Genomic DNA, 22,672 nt, shown 5'->3' with positions numbered 1-22,672 from the left:
CCCATTAAGAACTTTACAAATTCCCAATTGGTACACAATTTATTATGAGTATTCGATTTGAAGTAATAATGCAATCCACAATTCATATGTTCCTTCAATTGTTGGACTCCCTAGGTAGTTTTTCAAGTTTAGGTCTTTCAAGTAGTCAAAGTAGCCAACACGTGTTTCAACGTAAATATCAACGTCATTATGGCTGGTAATCTCAAATAAATATACTCAGTAGCATAGCTATGCTGTAAGCTAAAAGAAAATCACAGGTCCACCCTAATCTATGGGAGGTTTACTCAGCCAACCATGTAAAAGTCACTATATAAAGGGGCCTTTGAAAACCTATTAAAATAAGATTGCGCTGTGCACTGTCAGGTTGCTTCTTCCTCAGGGTCTGGAGTGATGACATAAAGGGCCCACCTCTCAATACCTCCAACTCTGATTGTAATGATTACACAGAGTATTGAAGTGATTAAGTGGGGGGGAAAGGGAATTAGGAAGGGAACAGCTGGGAAGGAGATCTCAAAAGGAAAAGTTACTCCCAAACAAAAATACACGCACTTTCCTTTGCACAAAGACGTAAACTAGGACATCAGATTCTGTCCTTCTATCAGGAACTAGCTTAAGAGCTTCGTGGCTTGCGTTTATTCAGACAATCAGACTCTTAGTTAACCTTTCTTAGATCCGCTATATTGTGGCGATAATACTTCACTTCAGTATCAACTGCTCAAAGGCATAAGCGGCAGAATTTGGTTTAGGACTTTCTATGACTAGGTTTTCAATCACCTAAACAATCATGGAACTACTTATAGAACAAGAATCACACTCGCGAATATGAAAATGAGCTGGAGAAAACTTGCATAGAATTTCTACTGAACAAGATTCACACTTGTGAATAAGGTAATGATCTTGAGAATCAAAACGAATGTTCTTAATAATTCACTGAAATGTTTTTAACAAGATTCGCAATCTTACCTGTAGAGTACGACCTACTCTACTTCTGAATCTGGGTTAGTGACAGGTAATCCCCCAAAATCTAGCCTCACCGTGAGCCGATCAAGAAGAGAAGCCTCAGCAGATTCTAAACTCCTCCTGCAGCTCAGCGAGCGTTGTAGCGGTCTTCAGGCACCCAGCACTCTCCACCGATCAAAAGAAGAAGGCTGGCCTCACCAAGAAACGGAGCCCCAAGATCCTCTTCCTCCTTCACCAAAAGATGCTGAATAGTGAGCACGGGGAACTGGGCGTGGCCGCTGACGTCATCGTAGGCACGGCCATGCCAAATCTCACGCATCTCGCGTGAGATGCCAAATCTCACGCATCTCGCGTGAGATGCCAATTCCCACGCAACTCGCGTGAGATGCCAATTCCCACGCATCTCGCGTGAGATGCCAAATTTCACGCATCCTGAGTGGGGAAAAAGGTTAGTAAAGAGAACATACTAGGACAAAAGAACATGCATCTTTAAACATTTTCGCCACCACAATCCTCCAGGGGCTACTCTATGACTTTTACCACATAAAGGTTGATCGCACAGGAACAGGCGCATGTGCCTACAGGATGGGGTGGGCCCTAGACCGCAACCCGCCCTAGTCCTGACATGCACTCGCAGCCATCTCAGATAGCGACAGGAACAGGAATTTCTGGACTCATTACACATTATTAATAATATTCAACAACGGTTGATCAGCCTCTCGTTTCATTTTAATAATTTTACGAAGGAACGTATGAACTGTGGATTGAATTATTACTTCAAATCGAATACTCATTATAAATTGTATGTGCCAATTGGGAATTTGTAAAATTTGTATTGGAACCTCTATGGGCTCCAAACTGTGAATGTGGGGTGAACATTCCTCCCTTGGGTGCACCACCATTAGCTCTCTCATTTTTGATATGAGTTAAATTGCCATTTGAGCGCTGAGGAAGCTCCCGTCTTTCACCCTATGCCTAGGACGCAGCAAGTATTGACCTAGCAAAGGGGTAGGCTGCCGGAATAAAACCCTGGTTTTCGGAATGCATACATAGGTTTAGATTCTCTGTCCGGAGGAGTCTTAGGAAGGGCTTTGGGATGGACCATTGGTGGCATATGACGCAACTTTGATCAAAGTATAGTTGGATTTATTTTGGAATTGGACAATACAATCTCATCCTCCTTTAGCATTATGGTTGGTGTTGATGTTGCAGGGAATGATCATTGGCTGTGTGCCATAATTTAAATCTGGGTGGGCGTTGGTTTCGGATTCGGGGCAGACAGCAGAGGGTTCTAAATGCACAGTCCCATCCTTTGTCATCTCCCCCAGGTAAGTGGGTATTTGGATGTGAGAAAAAGAAAGCCAACTGCACCAGGTGATGTGCCAGATAGCAACTTCTCGTTCCTCATGTGAAGCAGCCCCCATGTGTGCATGAAATCTGGACATTTGCAGTTTGTGTTTTTCCCTCTTCAGACAAATGTCTTAATGTCCCTACCTATATGATTAAGTATTTTCCTGTGCATTTGTAAAGATCTATTTTCCTGTACATTAGTAAAGGTATCACTCTAAAAGTATAATTAAAAACAGGTGCCATCAACATTTTAATAATTTGCACGTTGTCCCGCAAAAAGTTGAACTGCATCAGGATCACGAGTACTGACTCCTTTCATTGTGTCTACACTTGCTCTTCATTCCAATATTACACGCACTTCGAACAGCACTATCCGATCGTTTGGGTAGGGGATCTTTTACCAGCATACAATCTTTATTCCTCGTGTCTATTTGTAAAACCACACAGGCTAAGGTCTTCTCACATAATTTGTTGTTCTCAAATAACCAGATTAACAAGTTACTTACCTTTGGTGACGCCTTATCTAGTAGAGGCAATATCTAGCCATAGATTCCTTACCTAAGACTATTCCACAGTCATCAGACGGGATCTGTAAGTTTTCAAGCAGTACCCCTGACGCCGGTAGGCAGTGTCCTTCGGCTCTGCATTGGCCACGCCTGTAATGATCTGCGCAATGCCCATATAGACACCACCCCCACACTCTGATGTCGGTTCCATTTGCTACTTTCCTTGCCAGCTGCTCTAAGCCACAATAAAGACCGCCAACTGGTGTAAAATTCTTAGGCCCGTCGATGGGTGACCCTTATACTGTAATCAGTTCACAGAGCGAGGAGGATGGAAGGGTTGTTGAGGAATCTGCAGCTAGATAGTGTCTAACAGGTAAGGTGTTACTGAAGATAAGTAACTTGTCCATCTGATGGACTTGTAACCGCAGATTCCTTAATTTAGAACAGATACCCAAGCAATTCCTTCCCAGGGGGTGTGTCTGCGAAGATTTAAACAAGAAAGATTTGCAGGGCAGAACGGCGAAATGCCAGTCACAAAAGACATGATTGTCCAGACAGTAGTGCTTATCACATTGTTTTCAGTGATGCCCACGTTGCTGACGGACAGATATACAGGACAGGTACTCTTCAGGTTAATGCAGTGGTCGCAGCTTTGGCTCTGGTGGAATGGTCACATAAGCCCTCCAGGGGTTGCTTGTTGTCCAATGCGTAGCAGATCTTGAGATTTGTACTTTTCTGCACAGCCTTCCCTTTCTTGGGACACTACGTACCCCACGAACAATTGATTGTCCATCCATAACTCATTTGTTCAATCGTGTTAGAGCAAAAATGCTCTTTTTGTGTTTTGGTGGTCGAGTCTCCCCTCTTCTTGTGAAGGGTGAGGTGGAGCAAAGAAGGTAGACAGTGTGATGTGATGCTCTGGCCTACATGATAAGGTGTCCCAGGTTTGGCAGGAAGGAGGCACATGTCCGGAGTACCAGCTTGTCAGGATAGAAGGTGGCGTAGGGAGTGTCTACAGAGAAAGCCTGCAATTAGTTGACTCTGGTGGCCGATATAATGGCCATTAGGAGAGCAGTTTTGTTGGGTAATAACCAGAAAGGGAATTTGTGCAGTGGCTAATAGAGCATGCACATTAAAAAGGTCAAGATGAGGTTGCTCCCACAGTGGCATGATGAATGGCCTTGGGGTAGGAATCAAATGTTGTAAACCTTTGAGGCACCTAGCCACAACAGGTGACTTGAACAAAGAAGTTTAATCCGGTAACCGAAAAATTCTGAAATGGCCAATAAATAACCTTTAACTGTTCCCAGAGCAGATCCCTGCTGGGCCAAAGACAAACCAAATGGAAGAACCTGAGAAAGGGATGCAGATTGATGTTCCTAGAAGCACACCATGCCACAAATGTATCCTAGCTGCAGGCATATACCAACTTGGTGGAGGGACGTTTTGGCTGCCAGAATAACATCATAGACTTCGGGAGGAACTGACACCACTCAATCTCCAGGCATAAAGATGAAGGGTGCTCAGGTTCGGTTCCCCTGTTGCTGTGACAGAAGATTCTCTTTAAGAAGCAGCCTGATCGAGGTACTGATGCTCATGCTCAACAGCTCTGTATACCTGCCTCTCCGTGCTCAATCCAGAGACACAAGAATGATGTGGGCCTGGTTGTTCCTGATTTTCTTGAACACTGTGGGCAGGAGTGGTATTGGCAGAAAGGCGCACAGGAAGCTGAAGCTCCACTCAGAACAAAAAGCTTCTCCAGGTGATACCTGCCTTGGTTTTTTACAGTATCACCTGGCACTGGTATTGTTCTTGAACACTTGTACCAGTCTTCCCTTAATCAAAGGAAGAAAGGCTTTCAAATTCAGGTGGATCGCCTGAAGCTTTAACAGGTTGATATAAATGCCGGACTCCGACGGGGACCAGAGTCCTCTGATCTCTACCTCTCCCAGATGGCTGCCCCATCTCAGGAGAGACAGGTGTTACTGCAGCCAACTCTGGTTGGGGAAGAGAAAGAGTCCCAATTGCAGTGAGCCACAACTACAGGTCTTTTTTTTTTGTCGGTCCCTCTGAGATCTGAACCATGTCATGGAGATTCCCCTGATGCTGTGCTCACTGGAACGTCCAGTTCCACTACAGAGCCCGCAAATGCCAATGGGCATGTGTTACAAGCAGAATGCAGGAGGCCATGAGGCCCAACAGCCACAGGTTGATTCTCACCAAAATCTAGGATTGAGGCTGAAACTTCGGTATAATCATCAGAGTATCCTGGACTCGCCACATGAGGATAGACCTGAAACTGCACTCTGCCCAGAACAGCTTGGATGGAGGGGAGAGTCTGAAGGAGCCAGGTGTGACTTCAGCACGTTGATAGTGAATCCCAGTGAGTCATTGTTCAACAGCCAATTGTTGAGGTAGGGGAAGACTGGAACCCCCCTGACTTGCGCAGAAGAGCTGCAACCACTGCCGTTGCCTTGGTGAACACATGTGGGGCACTGGTAAGACTGAAGGGTTACGGCAAACTTAAAGTTCCCTTGGCCCATCTTAAACTTCAGGTCTGTAGGCAGGCAGGACAGGGATGTGGAAATATGCGTCCTGCAAGTCCAACTCTATCATCCAGTCTCCTGTGTCCAAGGCAGACAGTACTTGAGCGAGCATGAGCATTTTGAATTTCTCCTATTTCTGGCCGAGATTGAGAGGCACAGGTCTAAGATGGGAAGAATGTCTCTGTCCTTTTGTGGGCACCAGAAAGTAGCGGGTATAGAAACCACAACCTACTTCTGATGCATGCACCCTCCCAAAGGCTCCCTTGGCCAAGAGAGTAAACACTACCTGACGGAGCAAGAAGAGGTAGTCCTCAGTCAGTTGGTCATAAGTGGGTGGCAAAGGTGGAGGGGTGGTCAAAAGGGGGAGGGAGCAGTCCCTTTGGACTTTCATTGGTGCAGGTGATGGCGTATTCTACCCCATCACTGGATGCCCAGGATGGCAAACTAAAGGGTTTGAAGGCAGCGCCTGTCAGGGGGGTGGTGAAATGTCCAACCTCTGGCTACCTGTCCCACGTGGTCTATGGGACCCATGTCCTGTACCACAAATAGGATGGGAAGCTGTAAGAAAGTGCCCTATTTTTGCATGGTTGACCCCACTTTTTGCCAAATTGCTGATTTACTTTGACGGAGTGTGCCCTGGGTTCCTGCCAAACGGGTACCCAGGGCCTATGTTCTTTCCCTAAAACTGCATTAAGACAAAATCCAGTTGGCACTCTTTTGCCACCGGTCAGTCCCTTGTAAATGGTACCATAGGTACCAAGGGCACTGTGGCCAGGGAAGGGCTGTAATGGCTTCTGCACTTATTGTGCCACCCTTAGAGGACCTGTACCTTTACACACACACACACACACTGCCATTGCAGGCTGCGTGTTTTGGTGCAGAACAAAGTTAAGAGTCAACATGGCACACACCGTGCACCGAGCCGTGCATACAACCCACTGCCCTGGCGTAGGTCGGCCACCCCTCTAGCTGGGTGCACTATACCAGCGTTGAGGGTACAGGTGCATGAGCCCTGTACCCCAACAGTGTCTAAGCCAATTCTTAGACATTCTAAGTGCAGTAATGCCATTAAGAGTATATGGTGCAGGGAGTTTGTCATTACAAACCCCACAGCACCATAATAGCTATACTGAACACTGGGAAGTTTGGTATCACACTTCTCAGCACATGAAACCCACACTGATGCCAGTGTGGGATTTAATGAAAAATGCACTCAGAGGGCATCTTAAAGATGCCCCCTGAAAAAATGAACTCACACTAGTGTCCTGGCTGAGTGGCTGCTTGCCAGCTGCCACCACCAGACATGTTTCTGGACCCCTGGGTTGAGAGACTGCTGCTCTCGGGGGTCTGAAACAATGCACATCCTGGGACGAGGTGCCAAACCTCCTCCCCCGGGATAGGGAGGGTCCACGAAGGGGAAGCTCCAAAGGCTTGCCGCCTTCGTGAGCTACCCCAGCCATTTGCTGCTTCCAGCAACTGGCCCCCATCGGTTCTGACCCCCACTTTGGGCAGGCGAATTGGCAGAAAAACCAAGTAAGGAAGGGAAGTGTGACCACCGTTACCGACCCCACCCCTCAGGTGTGGGAGGCGAGCTGAAGCACAACTCTCAGTCCCTGCCGTCTTGCAGATGAGGGGACCCAGCCAACCAGAGAGAGGCCTATGCCCCCTTCCCACTAGAGGGTGGCGTAATAGGGGCTGTGCCCACCCCAAGATAGGGGCCCATTGTACTTTACTTACCTGTAATGCCCCTAAGGCTTAGAGGCATTACAGGTAAGTAAAGGTTGGGGGCAACTCTGAACCTTGCCTCCTCAGACAAGAACCGACCAAAAGAAGGACTGAAGAAGTCGTTCTGAACTAAGAAGAGGAGGACGCCCACTGACTTGGCCCCAACCTTACCGGCCAGTCCACACCTCAAACCTGCGCCAGCGAAATCCTGGTGTGTTCTGCAGCCAGCAGCCCTCAAGAACCCGAAGGACCTGCCTTCCAAAACAAAGACTTTGTCTCCCGTGAGCACCGGATTTGCTCACCAACAGACTCTGGTCCTAACCAAAACCGCAAGTCTGCACCACTCTGCACCAGATGCCCACGGCCAGAATTCGAGTGGCCCAACACCACGAGGAGGTCTCCCCAGCGATCCTGACCCGAGGTCTGGTGATCTCTGACCTGCCTTGCATCTCTAATCTGCACCTGTAGTCTCTTTCTGAAGGATTCCCCAGACCGGAGCTGGTAAGAAAACCTGATGCATAAAGAGACCCCTGCACCCGACATCCCACGGCCTTCGGTGGCCCAACTGACAGTGTCCCAGCATCCCATCTTACCTCTCCAACCGGTGTTCACATCTAGAAGATCTTCATCCTCGAGCCTGCAGTCTTTGTTGCAACCGGAGAATCCCCATTGAAAACAACAGGACACACAACGCCAAAACAGCACCCTGCACAAAGCCGCCGCTGCAAGTGTACTTTGGGTGCTAACGCTGATCCCGATTTGCCCTGATCCTAACCCCAGGAGCTTTACTCCCACAACATTGTGGCCTGCTTGTGAGCAGCCACCAACCGGAGGCCTCATATCCCCATTGCATAAAATTGAGACTCACCACTCTGCACCAGGCCGCCCTAGTGCCGGCTGAGGGTGCTTTGAGTGAATCCTTGACCCTGGGGGAACCCTGGTTCTAACCCCAAAAACCAACTCCCAAACCCAAGTACTTACCTTGAAACCTATAACCTCATTTCCTCCCATAGGACTGCATTGACTGCTTTCTTGTGAACATTGTGTGGAGTTGGTTTTGTATGATAACTTGAAAATTTAAAATATCTAAAACTGCTTTACTTACGTATTCTCTTGGAAATGTCCCAGTATGATATCTAGGCATATCACACTGAGTAGAAAAAGTAATCTATAAAGTAATCTGGAAAGTAATCAAATGTAATCTAACAGTAATTCCCACTCTATTGAAAGCATTTACAAACCTGTAACAACTTCATTTTCATTCAGCTTGCTTGTATTGTTCAGCCTGCCTTGAAAAGTACCCTTTACACTTACCTGTAACAGGCTTGCTTCGTTCTAGAAAATACATATAACTAAATAATATTTATATACAAACAAATTGGTCTGAGTTTCAATCATTGAGTGTGTGACATCATTTGCTGCCTGAGGGTGTACAACAAATGCTTTACTCTACCCTCTGATAAAGCCTTTCTGCTCGCCCACACTACCACAAATAGAGAGTAAGGTGCTATCTACTTTTACCTCTGCCTACCTTTGGGGTTCTACTGGATTCTGTGCACACTATACTTTATTTTGATATAGTATATACAGCACCAGCTTCCTACATAAGCCTGTTAGCCCTGGTGGCTGGGAGGGTATGGATGCAATTAAAAAAAACTTCTGTGGCCACGAAAGGGGCGGAAGCTGACTGGGTTGCTGAGGCACCATAGTGAAGGGCAAGGACCAGGCCTTAGCTCTGCTATCCTTAAAGCGCTCCGGCGCTGAGTCTCCCTTTTCTCCAAAAAGACGAGAGCCATCAAAGAACAGGTCCATAAGCAAGGCTTGAACATCCCCTGAAAACCCAGCCAGGTTTGGCGCCGAAGGGCCACCTACGATGAAATCGCTTTACCCAGCAAGCCTGTTGTGTCCAGTCCACATCGTATGGTGAACTTTGCTGCGTCTCCCCCGACACCAATAGCTTGAGAGAATAGGGCTGGAACCTCTTCCAAGACCATTTTCCGGACTCCTGCCACAGCTCACCTCTCTTGACTATCACAATATACCAGCATGACTCATATCATTATACCCAACACTTATGAATGAATATTTTTCTTGTACCCTGACCTTTAACCATATTACATGCTGTTAGTAATAGCTAGATGCAGTTGGTGTTCCCCGGTTTGTTTGAAAAGGCTTAAGAGCTTTTACAAATGTTTTACCGGGCATATGCAAGCACATGTTTCAGGTGCCACGGAAACATCCAGAAAATCCACCAGAATAAGCATCAAGCAACCGACATATGACCTCAACGTGAACCTTCCAGAAGACAGCCCTCATCAAAATAATTCCCTGCACCTGTACCCTGCTTTACACAATTAGATTGCAACCTTTGTGAACATTCTAAAACACCTTCTAGAAGACAGCCTCGTCAAATAAATCATCTGCACCTGTTCCTTGCTATAAGCAGTTAGAATGTGACCTTTGTGGACATTCTAAAGCACCTTCTAGAAGGCAGCCTCCTCAAGTTAATCATCTGCACTTGTTCCTTGTTACAAACAATTGGAATGTGACCTTTATGAGCTTTCTAAAGCAGCCTTATTTAAAGGCAGTCCAAACTCCTCCTCTTCGCCGGCCACTTAACTGTTTACTGGCTTCCAGTACTGTTTTGCCAGCTCCCTTGATTCTCTTGTTTTGATCTTACTGCAAAAAACCATCCTGTGTTAGTTTCGCACCTGGATGGAATAAAAAACAAGAAGAAAAGGAGAGACACATTGACACACTTTATTTTACTACACGCTGAGTTCAGTCGCAAAATTATGCTGCAAACAAAGGTAGCCAGTGTTTTTGTTTAACTTGTACATACTGTTGGCAAATGGTTTTCCTAGTTGGATCGGTTATCAGCTTATCATGAGGTATACCTGGATAAAGATTCACTTAACCTTACAGCTTTTGTTACACCGGATGTTACTTTCCAGTTCTGGCACATGCTTTTTGGTTTAGTCTCAAAAACTTGTATTGCAGAAAGTTATGACTAAGCTTCTGAGGGGTTGTGGTATATTCTCGTTTTCTCCAAAACTGAAGTGGAACACAACTACATTTTGAACAAGGTGTTGCCCATGTTGCAAGATCATGCGATTACTCTGAGGGAAAAAATGCTACTTTTGTGTTAATGAATTTGAATACATAGGATATGTGTTGTAAGGTGGAGCAAAACCTGGTTTGATTCATGCCATTGTGAAAGTCCTGTGCCCCAAGGATAAGAGGCCAATTACATTAATTCCTGGGGTTATGTTAATTTTATTCAAAGTTCATTAAAGGAATCTCTGATTTTACAGAGTGGGATAGACATTTTTTTAAAGAACAGAGTTTTTGTCCTTCTGTAAGGGAAAGAAAATTTTGATTTGATCAAACAGAGTATATCTTAAGCCCCTGCTCTGCAATCATATGTTGAAGGTTGTGAATCGTTTGTAACCGTGGATGCCAGTGCCTATAGTATTGGCGGTACTTGCTCAGCTTGTTGGACTAAAGGAGGTTATTGTTGGATTTGCTTCCAGAAGGTTGAATGGTTAGGATTATCATCTAAATTACTAGAACTGAATTTTAAGTTACAGTACATTGCTGGAGGCAAGAACATTAAAGCGGATTACTTCTCTCTTCTACCAGTACTTGATGACCCACAGTAATATTTTTCTGGAAATAAAATTGAAGAATGCATATTTGCCATGGCTGAAGATAGGGTGATGTGTTATGATCTGAATTAATGGATCAATAAGATTAAATGAGATCAAATATTAAAGTATGTGGTGAATGTTTTGTCAGGTTGGCCTAAAGGAAGGTTATTAGGTTGTGACCTGGAACGAATTTACAACGTTTCTGATGAGCTTTCTTTCAAAGGCAACTTATTGGTAACTGGGGATACATGTATTCCTCCTACTGTTCTAAGCTCAAGAATGTTAGAAGCAGCTCATAAAAGTAACTTGGCGATGAGTGCTACTAAATGGAAAATTATTCCTAACATTTGTGTTGCCTGGGATAAAGAAGTTGAGGTAGTAGCGCGCAACTGTGTACAGTGCAAATTAAGTAATAAACATTTAATTACTTCTGTTCCTATGCCTCATTCTGTTGAATGTCCTGACACAATATTGCAGAGAGTTGAAGTAAATTTTTTTGTTCATTTTCATGTTTTGCCCAACAACATGATATATCTGATCGAGGCTTCTGGCTGAAGATTTTTTATCTTATAATATTCCCATCCGTCAAACTGGAGTCGGAAACGTTTGAGCAATACCCCTTGCATGCTAGCAGGTGGCGTCGTTCATGCTGGAAGGGTTATGTGAATTTTATTCAAAGTTTATAAAAAAAAAAAAAGAAAATCTCTGATCTTAGAGTGCTAAAGAAATGTACTAAAGAAGAAAAGTTTATTTGGCCTTCTGTATTGCACGAAAATTTGGATGTGGTCAAACAGTATATCTAAGTCCTCACTGAAGCCCTGCTTGGGGCCAAGTTCAAGCTCTGCTCGGCGCCTGGTCCATATTCCACTTAGGACTATTTCCCACCACCATTGCCCTGTGTCTGGGACCCATCCTTCCTCATCCAGTGCCCCAACCCTGAGAGCGTGGTGGTCAAGGCTGCAATGTCCTGAATCAATCCCGGTGCATTCCCTACCACACCACTGAATACGACATCCAAGAGGCTGGATACCTTCAGAAAGAGGATTTCTTTCTTCCCCCAGCAGTGCACTGTGGTTCGTGCTAACCACATCCTTATTGAGCTGTTATTCCTATACTGTCGTGAATACGGATGTGGAGGTGCTGCCTATGGTCAAGGATGAGACCCGGGCCATACTTCCCCAAGCTATTGCTGGCTGGCGAGACGCAGCAAAGTTCACAATCTGATACTGTTTGGACTCACCTTGCATGTGCCATTCCTTCTTTGGTGGCGTTTAACATCGCGCTTGGTTGAGTAATGCTTGCATTTGGGGGGGGGGGATGTCCACATATTGCTTATGGACATGCCCTTTGATGGAACCCATCTTTTCAGAGACAAGGCAGATTCGGGCTTGAAGCGGTTCGAGGATAGTAGGGCCACTGCTAGGTCGTTGAGGCTTTCTGTAGCCCCATGACAGCTGCATTATGCCTTAACCACTTTGGTAGTTACAGAAAGGGTAACCCAAGATACGTCACTGGGACCTGGGTATAGAACAGTACATTATGAGAGGGTCCCAATAAACCGTTATTAACAAGAAAGATTACATTAGTTCAAAGCAAAAGAAAACTGAAAAAGGACACATTATGTTTAACATTCAATGTTATTTAATCTCACTGAATAAACTCCAATTCGTAAAATTATTTCAAACAATTTACAAAAGGTAGTGCCCCCAAGAGGGGAGAAGGGAAGAGTCGGGTAATACATTGAGTATTGTGATTGGAGTTATTGTTATTGTTAACTTGGTCTTTTATAGCGCCAAATCACCAACAGGTATCTAGGCGCTTAGACAAACAAAAACAAAAGACGGTGCATGAAGGAGAAGTAGACGGAGCTGGTAATTAAAATTATTTAGCTGAATCCAGTGCCTCCCTAAATAAAGAAGTTTTTAATATCTTCCTAAAACGCAGGAGATTCGTTTCTTTCCTAAGTGATTCTGGTAGGTTGTTCCAAATCTGTGGAACCAGAACCGAAAAGGACCTGCCACCTTTCGTTTTTAGCTTATAGCGGGGACAGACCAGAAACTGGGATTCTGCGGACCGTAGTACTCGCTTGGGGGTATATAGCTCCACACGCTCTTTGATGTATGCAGGTGCTTGCCCATAGATGGCCTTATGGGCTGTACACAGGCTCTTGAACTCCACCCTCTGTTTAATGGGGAGCCAATGTAGCATGCGTAAAAGATCAGAGGCATGGGATCTTCTGGGTAGTTTGAAGATCAAACGCGCCGCGTCATTCAAAACAACCTGCAGTCTGTTAATCAGGAGTTTCGGTAGACCAAGATAGAGGGCGTTCCCATAATCTAGCCTCGAAACAATGGTAGCAGAAACTACCATACGAAGAACAGAGAAGAAAAGGAGTGGGGCCAGCTTTCGTAGCTGCCTAATCAGACCAGTGCACATCCCTACTACTGAGGAGATCTGACTGGCCATAGACAACTCATTGTCTATTTTAATTCCAAGACTTTTTACATTTTCCCTCGGTCTTGGTGAGGGCCCTAATTCCTGGGGCCAGTAAAGATCGCTCCAGGGCGAGGCTTGGGTAGGGACCACCAGTACCTCCGTTTTTTCCGGGTTTATTTTTAACAGATTGGCTGTCATCCAGCCAACTGTATGTCTGAGGATATTCTGGGCGTTAGTTTGTGCCTGAATCGTGTTATCAATACTCAGCAATAACTGGGTGTTGTCAGCGTAATTAAATACACGACAACCCATGTTGGCTAGGGAATCAATCAGCGGCTGGAGGTACAGGTTGAAGAGCAATGGGGATAGCGCGGAGCCCTGAGGGACTCCGCACTCCAGAGTACCCGCTTTAGAGATGGCATCCCCCAATTGGATTCTCTGGGTCCTACCAGTCAAAAAAGATTGGAGCCATTGATGTACCTGACCCCTTATCCCAAAAGCCTCCAGTCTGTCCAGTAGCAGGGAATGGCTGACAGTATCGAACGCCGCCGAAAGATCTAAAAGTATCAGGGCGCTCGGTTTCCTACGGTCAGCCATACCTCTCAGCTCATCCAGCACCGAGAGCATCACCAACTCGGTGCTGTGATGTGCACGAAATCCCGCCTGACGCTCCTGGAGAAGATGGTGTGATTCCAGGAATGAGGACAGGGACCTCAGCACATGTTGCTCTAAAATCTTGGACCGAAAGGGCAGTTGGGAGATCGGTCTATAGTTGTTCAACATGGCCGGGTCGGCTCCAGGCTTCTTCAACAGAGGCCTCACCCATGCCTCCTTAAGACTTGAAGGTAGTTGGCCTGTCTCCAATGAGTTATTAAGGATAGAGATGATGTCGCTTTCCATAATGGGACGCGCTAAACGAAAGACCCTAGGGGGGCATGGATCTGCTGGGGAACCTGATCTAATGTTATTCATGATCTGTTCGAGGCTTAGGGCGTCTAAATCAGGAAACTTAAAAAGATATGCTTCGGGGGGATACTGAGTTTCCTGTAACAGACTTGGGCCCTTCAGGGCACTGTTCTTAATTTCAGAGAGGATAATTTCCACCTTCTCCAGGAAGAAATCTTGGAAGCTATCGGCCGTTATAAATATTTCTGACGTTTCTGATTTTTTACTTGGCTCCTTTAAGATTTTAAATGTTTCCTTCTGAATGTTGTCCGCTTGACTTATACGGGATTCGTAGAAAACTGCTTTTGCTGCTATAATCAGTTTCTTATAAGTCTTAAGTGAGGTTCTATATCGTTCCCTATCTGTCCCGTCTTTCGTTCTTCGCCAAGTCCTTTCTATGCACCGAAGCTTCTTTTTATGGTCTCTCAAAAGTGGAGTAAACCATGGGGCACCTTTTGCTACTCCTTTTACTATTTGTAATTTCTCAGGGGCTATCTGGTCAATGGCCAGACTCAGATTCTGCATTAAATCCGTGTAGTTGGAGTGAAAATAGGGTGAGAAGTGTCAAAAGGTATAGTGCAAATCACAAGTTTCATTACATATCTTATATATGGCTGAATATGAAGCCTCAACGTTTCGAAAGTATTTTACAAAATATAAATTGCCATGATTGAAAACAGTCACACAGTGATTGATCACTGTTGTTCGAGCTGACAAATAATGCAAATGTCGACGTTTCGACCCCTAAAGTATTATAGGTGATTGGTCCCTTACGGTGGGGTTTAATTCATCGTTCTTTTGCCCACCACGCCACCCCAGTTTAGACCCAACCATATGCAAATCAGTGTTGAACCTGCTCCTCATGGGACAGTCTAGCCGAACTGCCAAGCTACGTCCTTCCTGGCTGGACCAGAAACAAGCATACTGGGACCGGTTTCGGGCATCACCCCTCATCAGCCAGGGTAGCTTGAATCCAGTGGTGGAGTGAGCACAGGACCCATGTCTGGGCAGTCGGTAGACAGTTTTGTACGGTATGAAAGAGACCTCACCCTGTTTACATTTTCCTTCACAGAGGCTAGCAATGTCTGTTAACAGAATAGCTTAAAGGTTATATCATATTTACTTAGCTTTCCTCCACAAAACTGGTTTACCATTTATTTGTTTTTGGTTTGTTCTGCTGTATGTGGTTCAAAATATGTTTTGACTGAAAGATTAGGTAAGCTATTGTTATTGGATATGGTATGTTGCATTGCTTCATTTTTCTTGTAATCTACGATTCTATGCGTCTTCATCTTTTTAATTAAAGTGCTAATTCCATTGTTACACACTAACGTCTGTGGAGCCCAACTTCAAAAAGATAGCTTTTTAGGGTGAGATAGACTTCTTTTATAAACATTGTTACAATGCATGTCTAAGATTTGTAGATTTTTGATTAATGAAATTGTGAGATCATGAAATCAATACTAACATTCACTTTTTTGCTTACTTATAGACGAAGCGAAATGAAGAGCAGACATGATGAAATTAGGAAGAAATATGGTATGTTTAATTAATATTTGATTTTCTTTTACATTTTCTGTAGTAGACCATTACTGACCAGAGTATTTTGCATGACCTGCGCTGGAATGGTAACCTCTTGTTTGCCAAACAGTAGGGAGCTGCACTCATTAGACACAAATGCAATGTCTTTCCTAAATGCCCCTCTATGCTTTTTTCTGGTTCAGAATATCTACAGACATTACGTTTGCAAGAGAAATGTATTTACTGTTTTGTTAACTGAATCTAATTGTGCACCAGTTTGAAGCCGATTAAGTTAACCAAAGTGGCTTAAAGTATTTTAACCCCTTCGCTGCTTGCCCGTTTCCGCCGTTGTGTGGTAAACAAACGAACAGGGTGGGGCCGTGACGAACCCCAGCCGTCATCAGCAGACCAGCACCACGGAGCGTGACGGCTGGGGTTCGTCACCAGCATGCAAGGGGTTAAAGATTAAAGTATTTTGTGTAGTGCAAATGCTGAAGATGGGCTGCAAGGTTGTTAAATCATTTCTCATCTTGTTTTTTTTTTTGTTTTGTTTTGATTTTTCTTTTTTTGCTTCAGTCTTTAAGTTTAAGGCAGTTACCTTCCAGTCTGCATCTATAAACTATATACATGTTTGTGTTGGAGTAAGCATTTTAAAAAAATGGTTGTTGCTTAACAGTGCAACATATTTGCTATTTGTTTAACAATCCTCATCAGAACATTTTTGTTATGGCAATTTCAAGTTTTCTTTAAAAAAAAAAAGTATTTTATTTGGTTTTTCTAGCAAGCAACAAATGGTGCCCACCAGCGCTCCCATGGAGTGAACAGGCCTTTTCTCAATGTTACAGCGACATATGATAAAAACAGGCAACGCATCTCATTCAAACAAACATCAAAGAGTATATCATTAAAGTCAGTCTAGCACAATAGTTAATTGAGACTCTATTGGTAGGTAAGCAAACTCACTATCACCATCATCTATGCCATAGTACTTGATCCACAGACCCCTAACCTTATAAAAGTACCTCAGGCATCCCCTTGCTTTATATGTAACATTTTCTGCCACCATATAAAGGTTCATCCCTATTTTCCATTCCTGTATGAAACCACCCTCCTCGCCACATTAGACGACATCCGCTCCCTACTGGACAGAGGAGAAACAGTAGACCTCATCCTCCTCAACCACTCAGCGGCCTTTGACAGTCTCCCACGCACCCTAACACGCAGACTCCACGACGCAGGGATCCGGAACAAGGCCCTCTACTGGATCCACTCCTTCCTCTCTGGCAGAACACAGCGGGTCAGACTCCCTCCTTTCTTTCTCGGCCCCTACACCAATCACCTGCGTAGTCCCCCAGAGGTCCTCCCTCAACCCCACGCTCTTCAACATCTACATGGCTCCGCTCGCCCCCATCGTCCGAACCCAAGGACTCAACATTGTGTCATAAGCAGACCACACCCAACTCATCCTCTCCCTATCCAACAAACCCAACACGGCCAAACACAACTTTGAAGAGGGCATGGAAGCTGTCGCCAAATGGATGAAAAGCAGCTGCCTACAACTCCACACCGACAAAACAGAAGTACTCCTGATGGGCCCAAACCCCGATGCCTGGAACGACACCTGGTGACCCCCCCTTCCCTCGGAAGCCCACCCACCCCTACTGACCACGCACGCAACCTTGGAATCATCCTGGACTTTGAGCTCAAAATGGACCACCAGATCAACTCTGTCGCATACTCCTGCTTCCACGTCCTCTGCCTCCTACGTAAGACCTTCAAATGTATCCCTCTCGAGCACAGAAAGAACGTCCCTCACGCCCTCGTCACCAGCAGATTCAACTACGGCAGCGCACTCTACGCCGGAATAAACAAACACCTCACCCGCAAGCTACAAAACGTCCAGAACACGGCCCCAATACTGGTCCTCTCCCTGCCAAGACACTGACATATCTCCCAGCACCTGCGCACACTCCACGGGCTCCTCATCGAGGCTAGAATCACCTTCAAGATTCTCACCCACGCACACAAAACCCCCCACAACACCGGACCAGCATACCTGAACAGCTGACTCAAATTCCATGCACCCCAAAGGACCCATCAATCAGCCCAGCTCTCCTACGCCGTGGTCCCCCGCACGAGAAAGACCAGATCGAGAGGCCACTTCTTCTCCTTCCTCATGGCCAGAGCCTGGAACTCCCTACCTCTCTACCTCAGACAGACAACATCATTCCCCATCTTCACGGGAAACCTCAAAACTTGGTTCTTTGACAGACCCCTCCTTGATGGACTGGAACCTGCACCCCTCCCCCAGCGCCTAGAGACTCTTGCGCGCTTAACAAATACGTGATTGATTGATTGTATGGTTGGAAACTCCAGTGCTCCCCGATGTTTGGCTACGTTAATTTTTCCCACCACCATTCGCAGGTTTCTTGCAGAGGAGCTTCGCTTCTGGGATGTCTACGTCTGAGAGTATGCCCTGGAGGACATATCTCGAGTCAACCGGAAGTGACTTCTGCAGGATTTTACCTAACTCCCCCAATACTTCACTCCAGTATGATTGTATGTTAGGACAATCCTAAAGTGTGTGCAGGAATGTACCCATGTCTTCCGTACACCTCCGGCAGTGGGGGGTATTCTACTATTCTAGATTTATGTAAGCAAGCATGGTCATAGTAGACCCTATGTTGGATTTTACATTGGATGAGTCTTAGCCTCGATTTAATAGCCCTCTCCCTCAGGTGCATCAGGGCTGCCTCTGAGTCACTGTCATACAGTTTACCCACCTCGCTGCACCATCTTTTTCTTCGTTTCTTAAAGGAATCTGGCATGTTATTATTCATTGTTTTATATGTCCAGGAGATCACCTTCGCCTCTACATTTCCTTGTTGTAGTCTACCCACTGTAGGTGCATATTCAGGGATGTCGGTCATGTCTAGCACTTCCGCCGTCCAGGCATGTCTGAGTTGTGCATATTTAAAATATTGTGTGTGTTATTAAGCTAGTAGTCTCATTGAAGGGAGCTAAAATGAACCAGGTCCCCATCTTCCAAGTGATCACCCAGTTTGGAGATCCCAATAAGGTCCTCCTCTCTAAAGCCTCTTAATTTTCCAATTTCGGTCAGTCTCGACCCGAGCCATAACAGGGATTTTACAGGTTATCCTAGTTTCCCAACCCATTTATTTCCCTGCCTTTGTCCAGGCCTCTATTTTCATCGGAGTTGCCAGTAGCAGTTTCCCTATTCCCTTAACCCCATATAGGTAGTGCATGTTGGGCCTAAAATGGAATTGACTTCTTTCCAGTACGTACGTGGGATGGTGTCAGGGTGCATGGCCCCAGTGATTGATTACTAATAAGTGTGCCGCCCAGGAGTATGCCCTTATGCCCGGGAGAGTGGGATCCTATTATATTTGTTCTGGAGCACATATAGTAGTTTTGACAGGGTTTTCACTTTAAACATAGCCACCCTCCCTAGCAGTGTTAGTTAATACCCTCCACTGGACTACATCCACATGGAAGTCTGTCCGTATTCGCCATAGATTCCGATGTAAGCTGCGCTTCCTGTCTGACGTCGCATATATTCCTAGGTATTTTAACCCCCCCACCCCTATCTATTTGTAGCTTCCCTGGGATCTCTGTGTCCCGGTCTGATGGTAGCCCTTGCCCGTCCCCCTCTCAATAGGGAACTCCGCTGAAAATATCTCATTTAGTTTGACCGCGACTACTGGATTCCTATACAGCAGTGCTATCCAGGCCTGAAACTTGTGTCCAAAATCAAATCTCTTCAGGTCCTGCGTCAAGAAGGGCCAGTGTACCGTGCCATAAGCCTTTTTGGCATATAGGGAGAAGAATATGTGTGTGTCTCCTCTCTGCTGGATCATCTACAGCCAAATTATGGAGCATTCGGAGATTGAATCTGGTTGATCTCTTTGGCAAACAAACATATTGGTCCTTTTGTATTATGGGGGATATGACTGCAATCAGCCTTGTGGCTTAGACAGTTGCCAGTATCTTGGTCTCTGTGTTAAGGAGCAAGATCGGGCGGTTTGAACTGCAATTCGGCTCTGGCTTTCGGGGCTTATGCATTACCAATATTGTGGGCCAGCAAAGTTCTGGTGGCAAAGTTCTCTTTTTTTTTGTCTTTGAGATCCAGTTTGAGTAGGTTGGGTCCAAGGATACCAGCATTTCTTTTATAGAACTCTACTGGTATTATTGGGGCCGGGCACTTTGCCTGCCTTTAGTTTGGCGATTGCCGCCAGTATCTCCGAAAGTGTAATTTCTTCCTCTAGGATCGAGGAATCCTCCGCCGTAGGAGTTTGTACATGAACTGCGGCTAAATATTCTCCTATATGAGGAGCCTCTGCATGCGGTCGTGCCCTATAGAAGTCCTTGTAGTACCATGTAAACTCATCAGCTATCTCCTGGGCTGTGTCATATATGATTAGATTGCTACCCTGTATGCTGTGAAACCTGCGCATTTCCTTTGTGGTTTAGCGGCCTTATTGCCCATTTCCTGAAACTGGTTTTGTGCTTCATTCTGTGCCAACATTTGGTATTCTGTTCGGAAAATCGTAATCCCACAGAGGGGAAAGGGGTCTGATCCTGCCCCAAGGGTCTCTTCCAACTTCGCTAGGTGTCTGTCCATGGACACTATTTTGCGGAGTTCCTTCTTTTTTTGTGCTATGACATTCTGTGCTTGGTCTCAGAGTACTGTTTTGAAGGCCTCTCAGAGTGTGACTGCAGACTCCACTGACTCCTTGTTATGTGCAAAGTGTAGCCAAGTGACTTTCCTAAGCTCCCGTAGTTCTCAGGCATTCAGCCTAGAGCCGGAACCCAGGCGATGAGGTTGTTCCCTTCAGGGTGAGCCAGAGCTGTGGGTGGTCGGACAAGCCTCTTTCCATATAGTCAGCCCTGGCTATCTCTCCCACCTCTACTGCCGGGGAAAAGATGTATGCTAATCTGGAGAACGTCCTGTGGGTGCCAGAGGAGAATGAGTATCTTTAGTCACCTGGGTGGCATTGACGCCATAGGTCCGGGAGACCCAGACTGTTCTCCAAGCGTGTCAGTTGTGTGTGTCTCATCACTAAAGTCCCACCCTACTATGTGAAGGGAGGAGTCCACTTCTGACAGGATCTCGGCCATCTTATCTAGGGTTGGTAGTAGTCATGGGGGCATACACACTGATAAGGGTGACCTCGCCCCTTCCCCACATACCCCATACTGCATCATTAGTCCCATTGGGGGTCTATCCAGGACTTCTGGATCTGAAATGGGGGTGTTTTCCTGACTAGTACTGCTACACCCCAAGAACCCGTTGGAAATCCAGCTTGGTGTATGCCCCTCTGTTTAAGAATCTACACTGGGAGCCCAGTAGGTGTGTCTCTTGGAACAAGACCGCATCTGGCTTAAGTGGCCACCAGCCCCCACTTGACCTTGTTCCCAAGCCTGTTGACATTCCAGGTCATTATGGAGTACCCATGTCCTTCCGGTGTCTCAACCCCTGCCTTCGTGACAATATCTGAATGCACTCCCTGATGCGTTTCCTGTCTGTCTCCTTGTTTGTGTCTATTTCACTTCTTAAACGTAACTACATTTCCCTCCAAAAACAACTGAACCCCAATAACCCATCTCCTGTTGCCCCTTCATTCTCCCTCCTGCCCCGGGCGCTCATATCCCCATATGTCAACAGGACAACTACATCGCAGAGAGGGCCTGAGCTCTGGAGTCTCGCCCCGTGTTTCAAACTATGTGTACTCTAATTAAACCATAAACTGAACAAATCGCTCCTCTCTTTCAAACATTCAATCTAGCTGCACCACTTCCGTATCAGGACTGCTCACACAAGTCTTTTAGTCCAGGGGGAACCCTCTCTCATCCCCATCCGGATTAGGCGTGTTCAGAGTCTTGTTATTGTTATCCAAACTTGTAAGCACTGTAAACCTAACGGCATCCTGGTGCTAAGATACATGTGCACTGCCACCATCGTGCTGATGAGAGGCCATGCTACGTGCAAGCAGTCTATGTTCTGGGAAATAGACAGGTTTTTATTTTCTTTCTGAACATCAGCAGGTCCTGCGTCTGCCTCCGATCAGTAGGAAGACCATTCCAAAGCTGCGCTGCTGCAAAGTTGAAGGCTCTTCCCCCCCCCTGATTTTGCTCTTTTAATCCTGGGTACTTTTACCAGGTTGGCCGAGGAGGAGCGAAGACTACGGGTGGGAACATACCATACAAATCTGTTATGTAAAGTTTTAGGCCCAATCCTGTGCAGCGACTTAAAACAATACAGAGTGATTTAAATTGTATCCTCAGTTATACCGGGAGCCAAGTGGAGCTCCGTCAGCGCCTGAGATGTTTTTGACCGTCGTGGTCTCATTAAAGCAAGCTTTGCCGCCGCAGTCTGGATTCTCTGGAGTCTCCCGAACAAATACCTTGGAGACTCCAGCAGTAAAGCATTGCAATAGTCCAGCCGACTCAGAATTATACTCCTTACTACTTGTGCTCATGCCTGGATTGGTAACATCGGTAGAATCTTCCAAAGTACTCTAATAAGAGAGAAGCTGCTCCCCACTATCTTGTTGACTTGAGTTTCTAGGTTCAGCTTGTCGTTGAAGCTAATTCCTACGTTACATACCTTTTAACAGGTAACCAAGGTGTATCCAAGGGGATGGGCCAAAAGCCCGTTTGAAGTTAGAGAGGCACTTTGCCTGCGGCACAACATAAAATCAACGTGTTGTTGCTGTTGAATTGCAAAGAATTATTTCTCAGCCAATGTACCATATCTTGCATGAAGGCGTGAACATTTTCTAGTGAGACCGCATGATCCCCCTCCAGTGATGAAATAAGCTGTGTGTCATCCGCATAATTCACAAGGCTGACATTATGTGACAGCGAACAAAGGACTCATATAGGCATTGAATAATATTGGGCTGATCGCTGACCCCTGGGGTACCCCATGCCTAATATCAACCAAATCCGATTGATAAGGGGGGATAGCCACAGCCTGTTGTCTTTTAGCCAAATATGATTGAAATCATTT

The 22,672-nt window shown here is 45.8% G+C and overlaps 1 protein-coding gene across 1 annotated transcript in view; it reads left to right on the top strand.

Moving 5' to 3' along the window:
- Nucleotides 1-22,672, top strand: part of PTTG1IP (PTTG1 interacting protein) — a 262,047-nt gene that overhangs the window by 200,920 nt on the left and 38,455 nt on the right. The window contains exon 6 of the mRNA XM_078680549.1: nucleotides 15,611-15,657. Coding sequence (XP_078536675.1) covers nucleotides 15,611-15,657 — 47 coding nt within the window. The remainder of the gene's footprint in view (nucleotides 1-15,610; nucleotides 15,658-22,672) is intronic.

The sequence above is a fragment of the Lissotriton helveticus genome, chromosome 3_1 (assembly GCF_964261635.1).
Source record: "Lissotriton helveticus chromosome 3_1, aLisHel1.1, whole genome shotgun sequence".
In the NCBI taxonomy this organism is placed as follows: Eukaryota; Metazoa; Chordata; class Amphibia; order Caudata; family Salamandridae; genus Lissotriton; species Lissotriton helveticus.
This window is presented reverse-complemented; position numbering and strand designations above follow the sequence as displayed.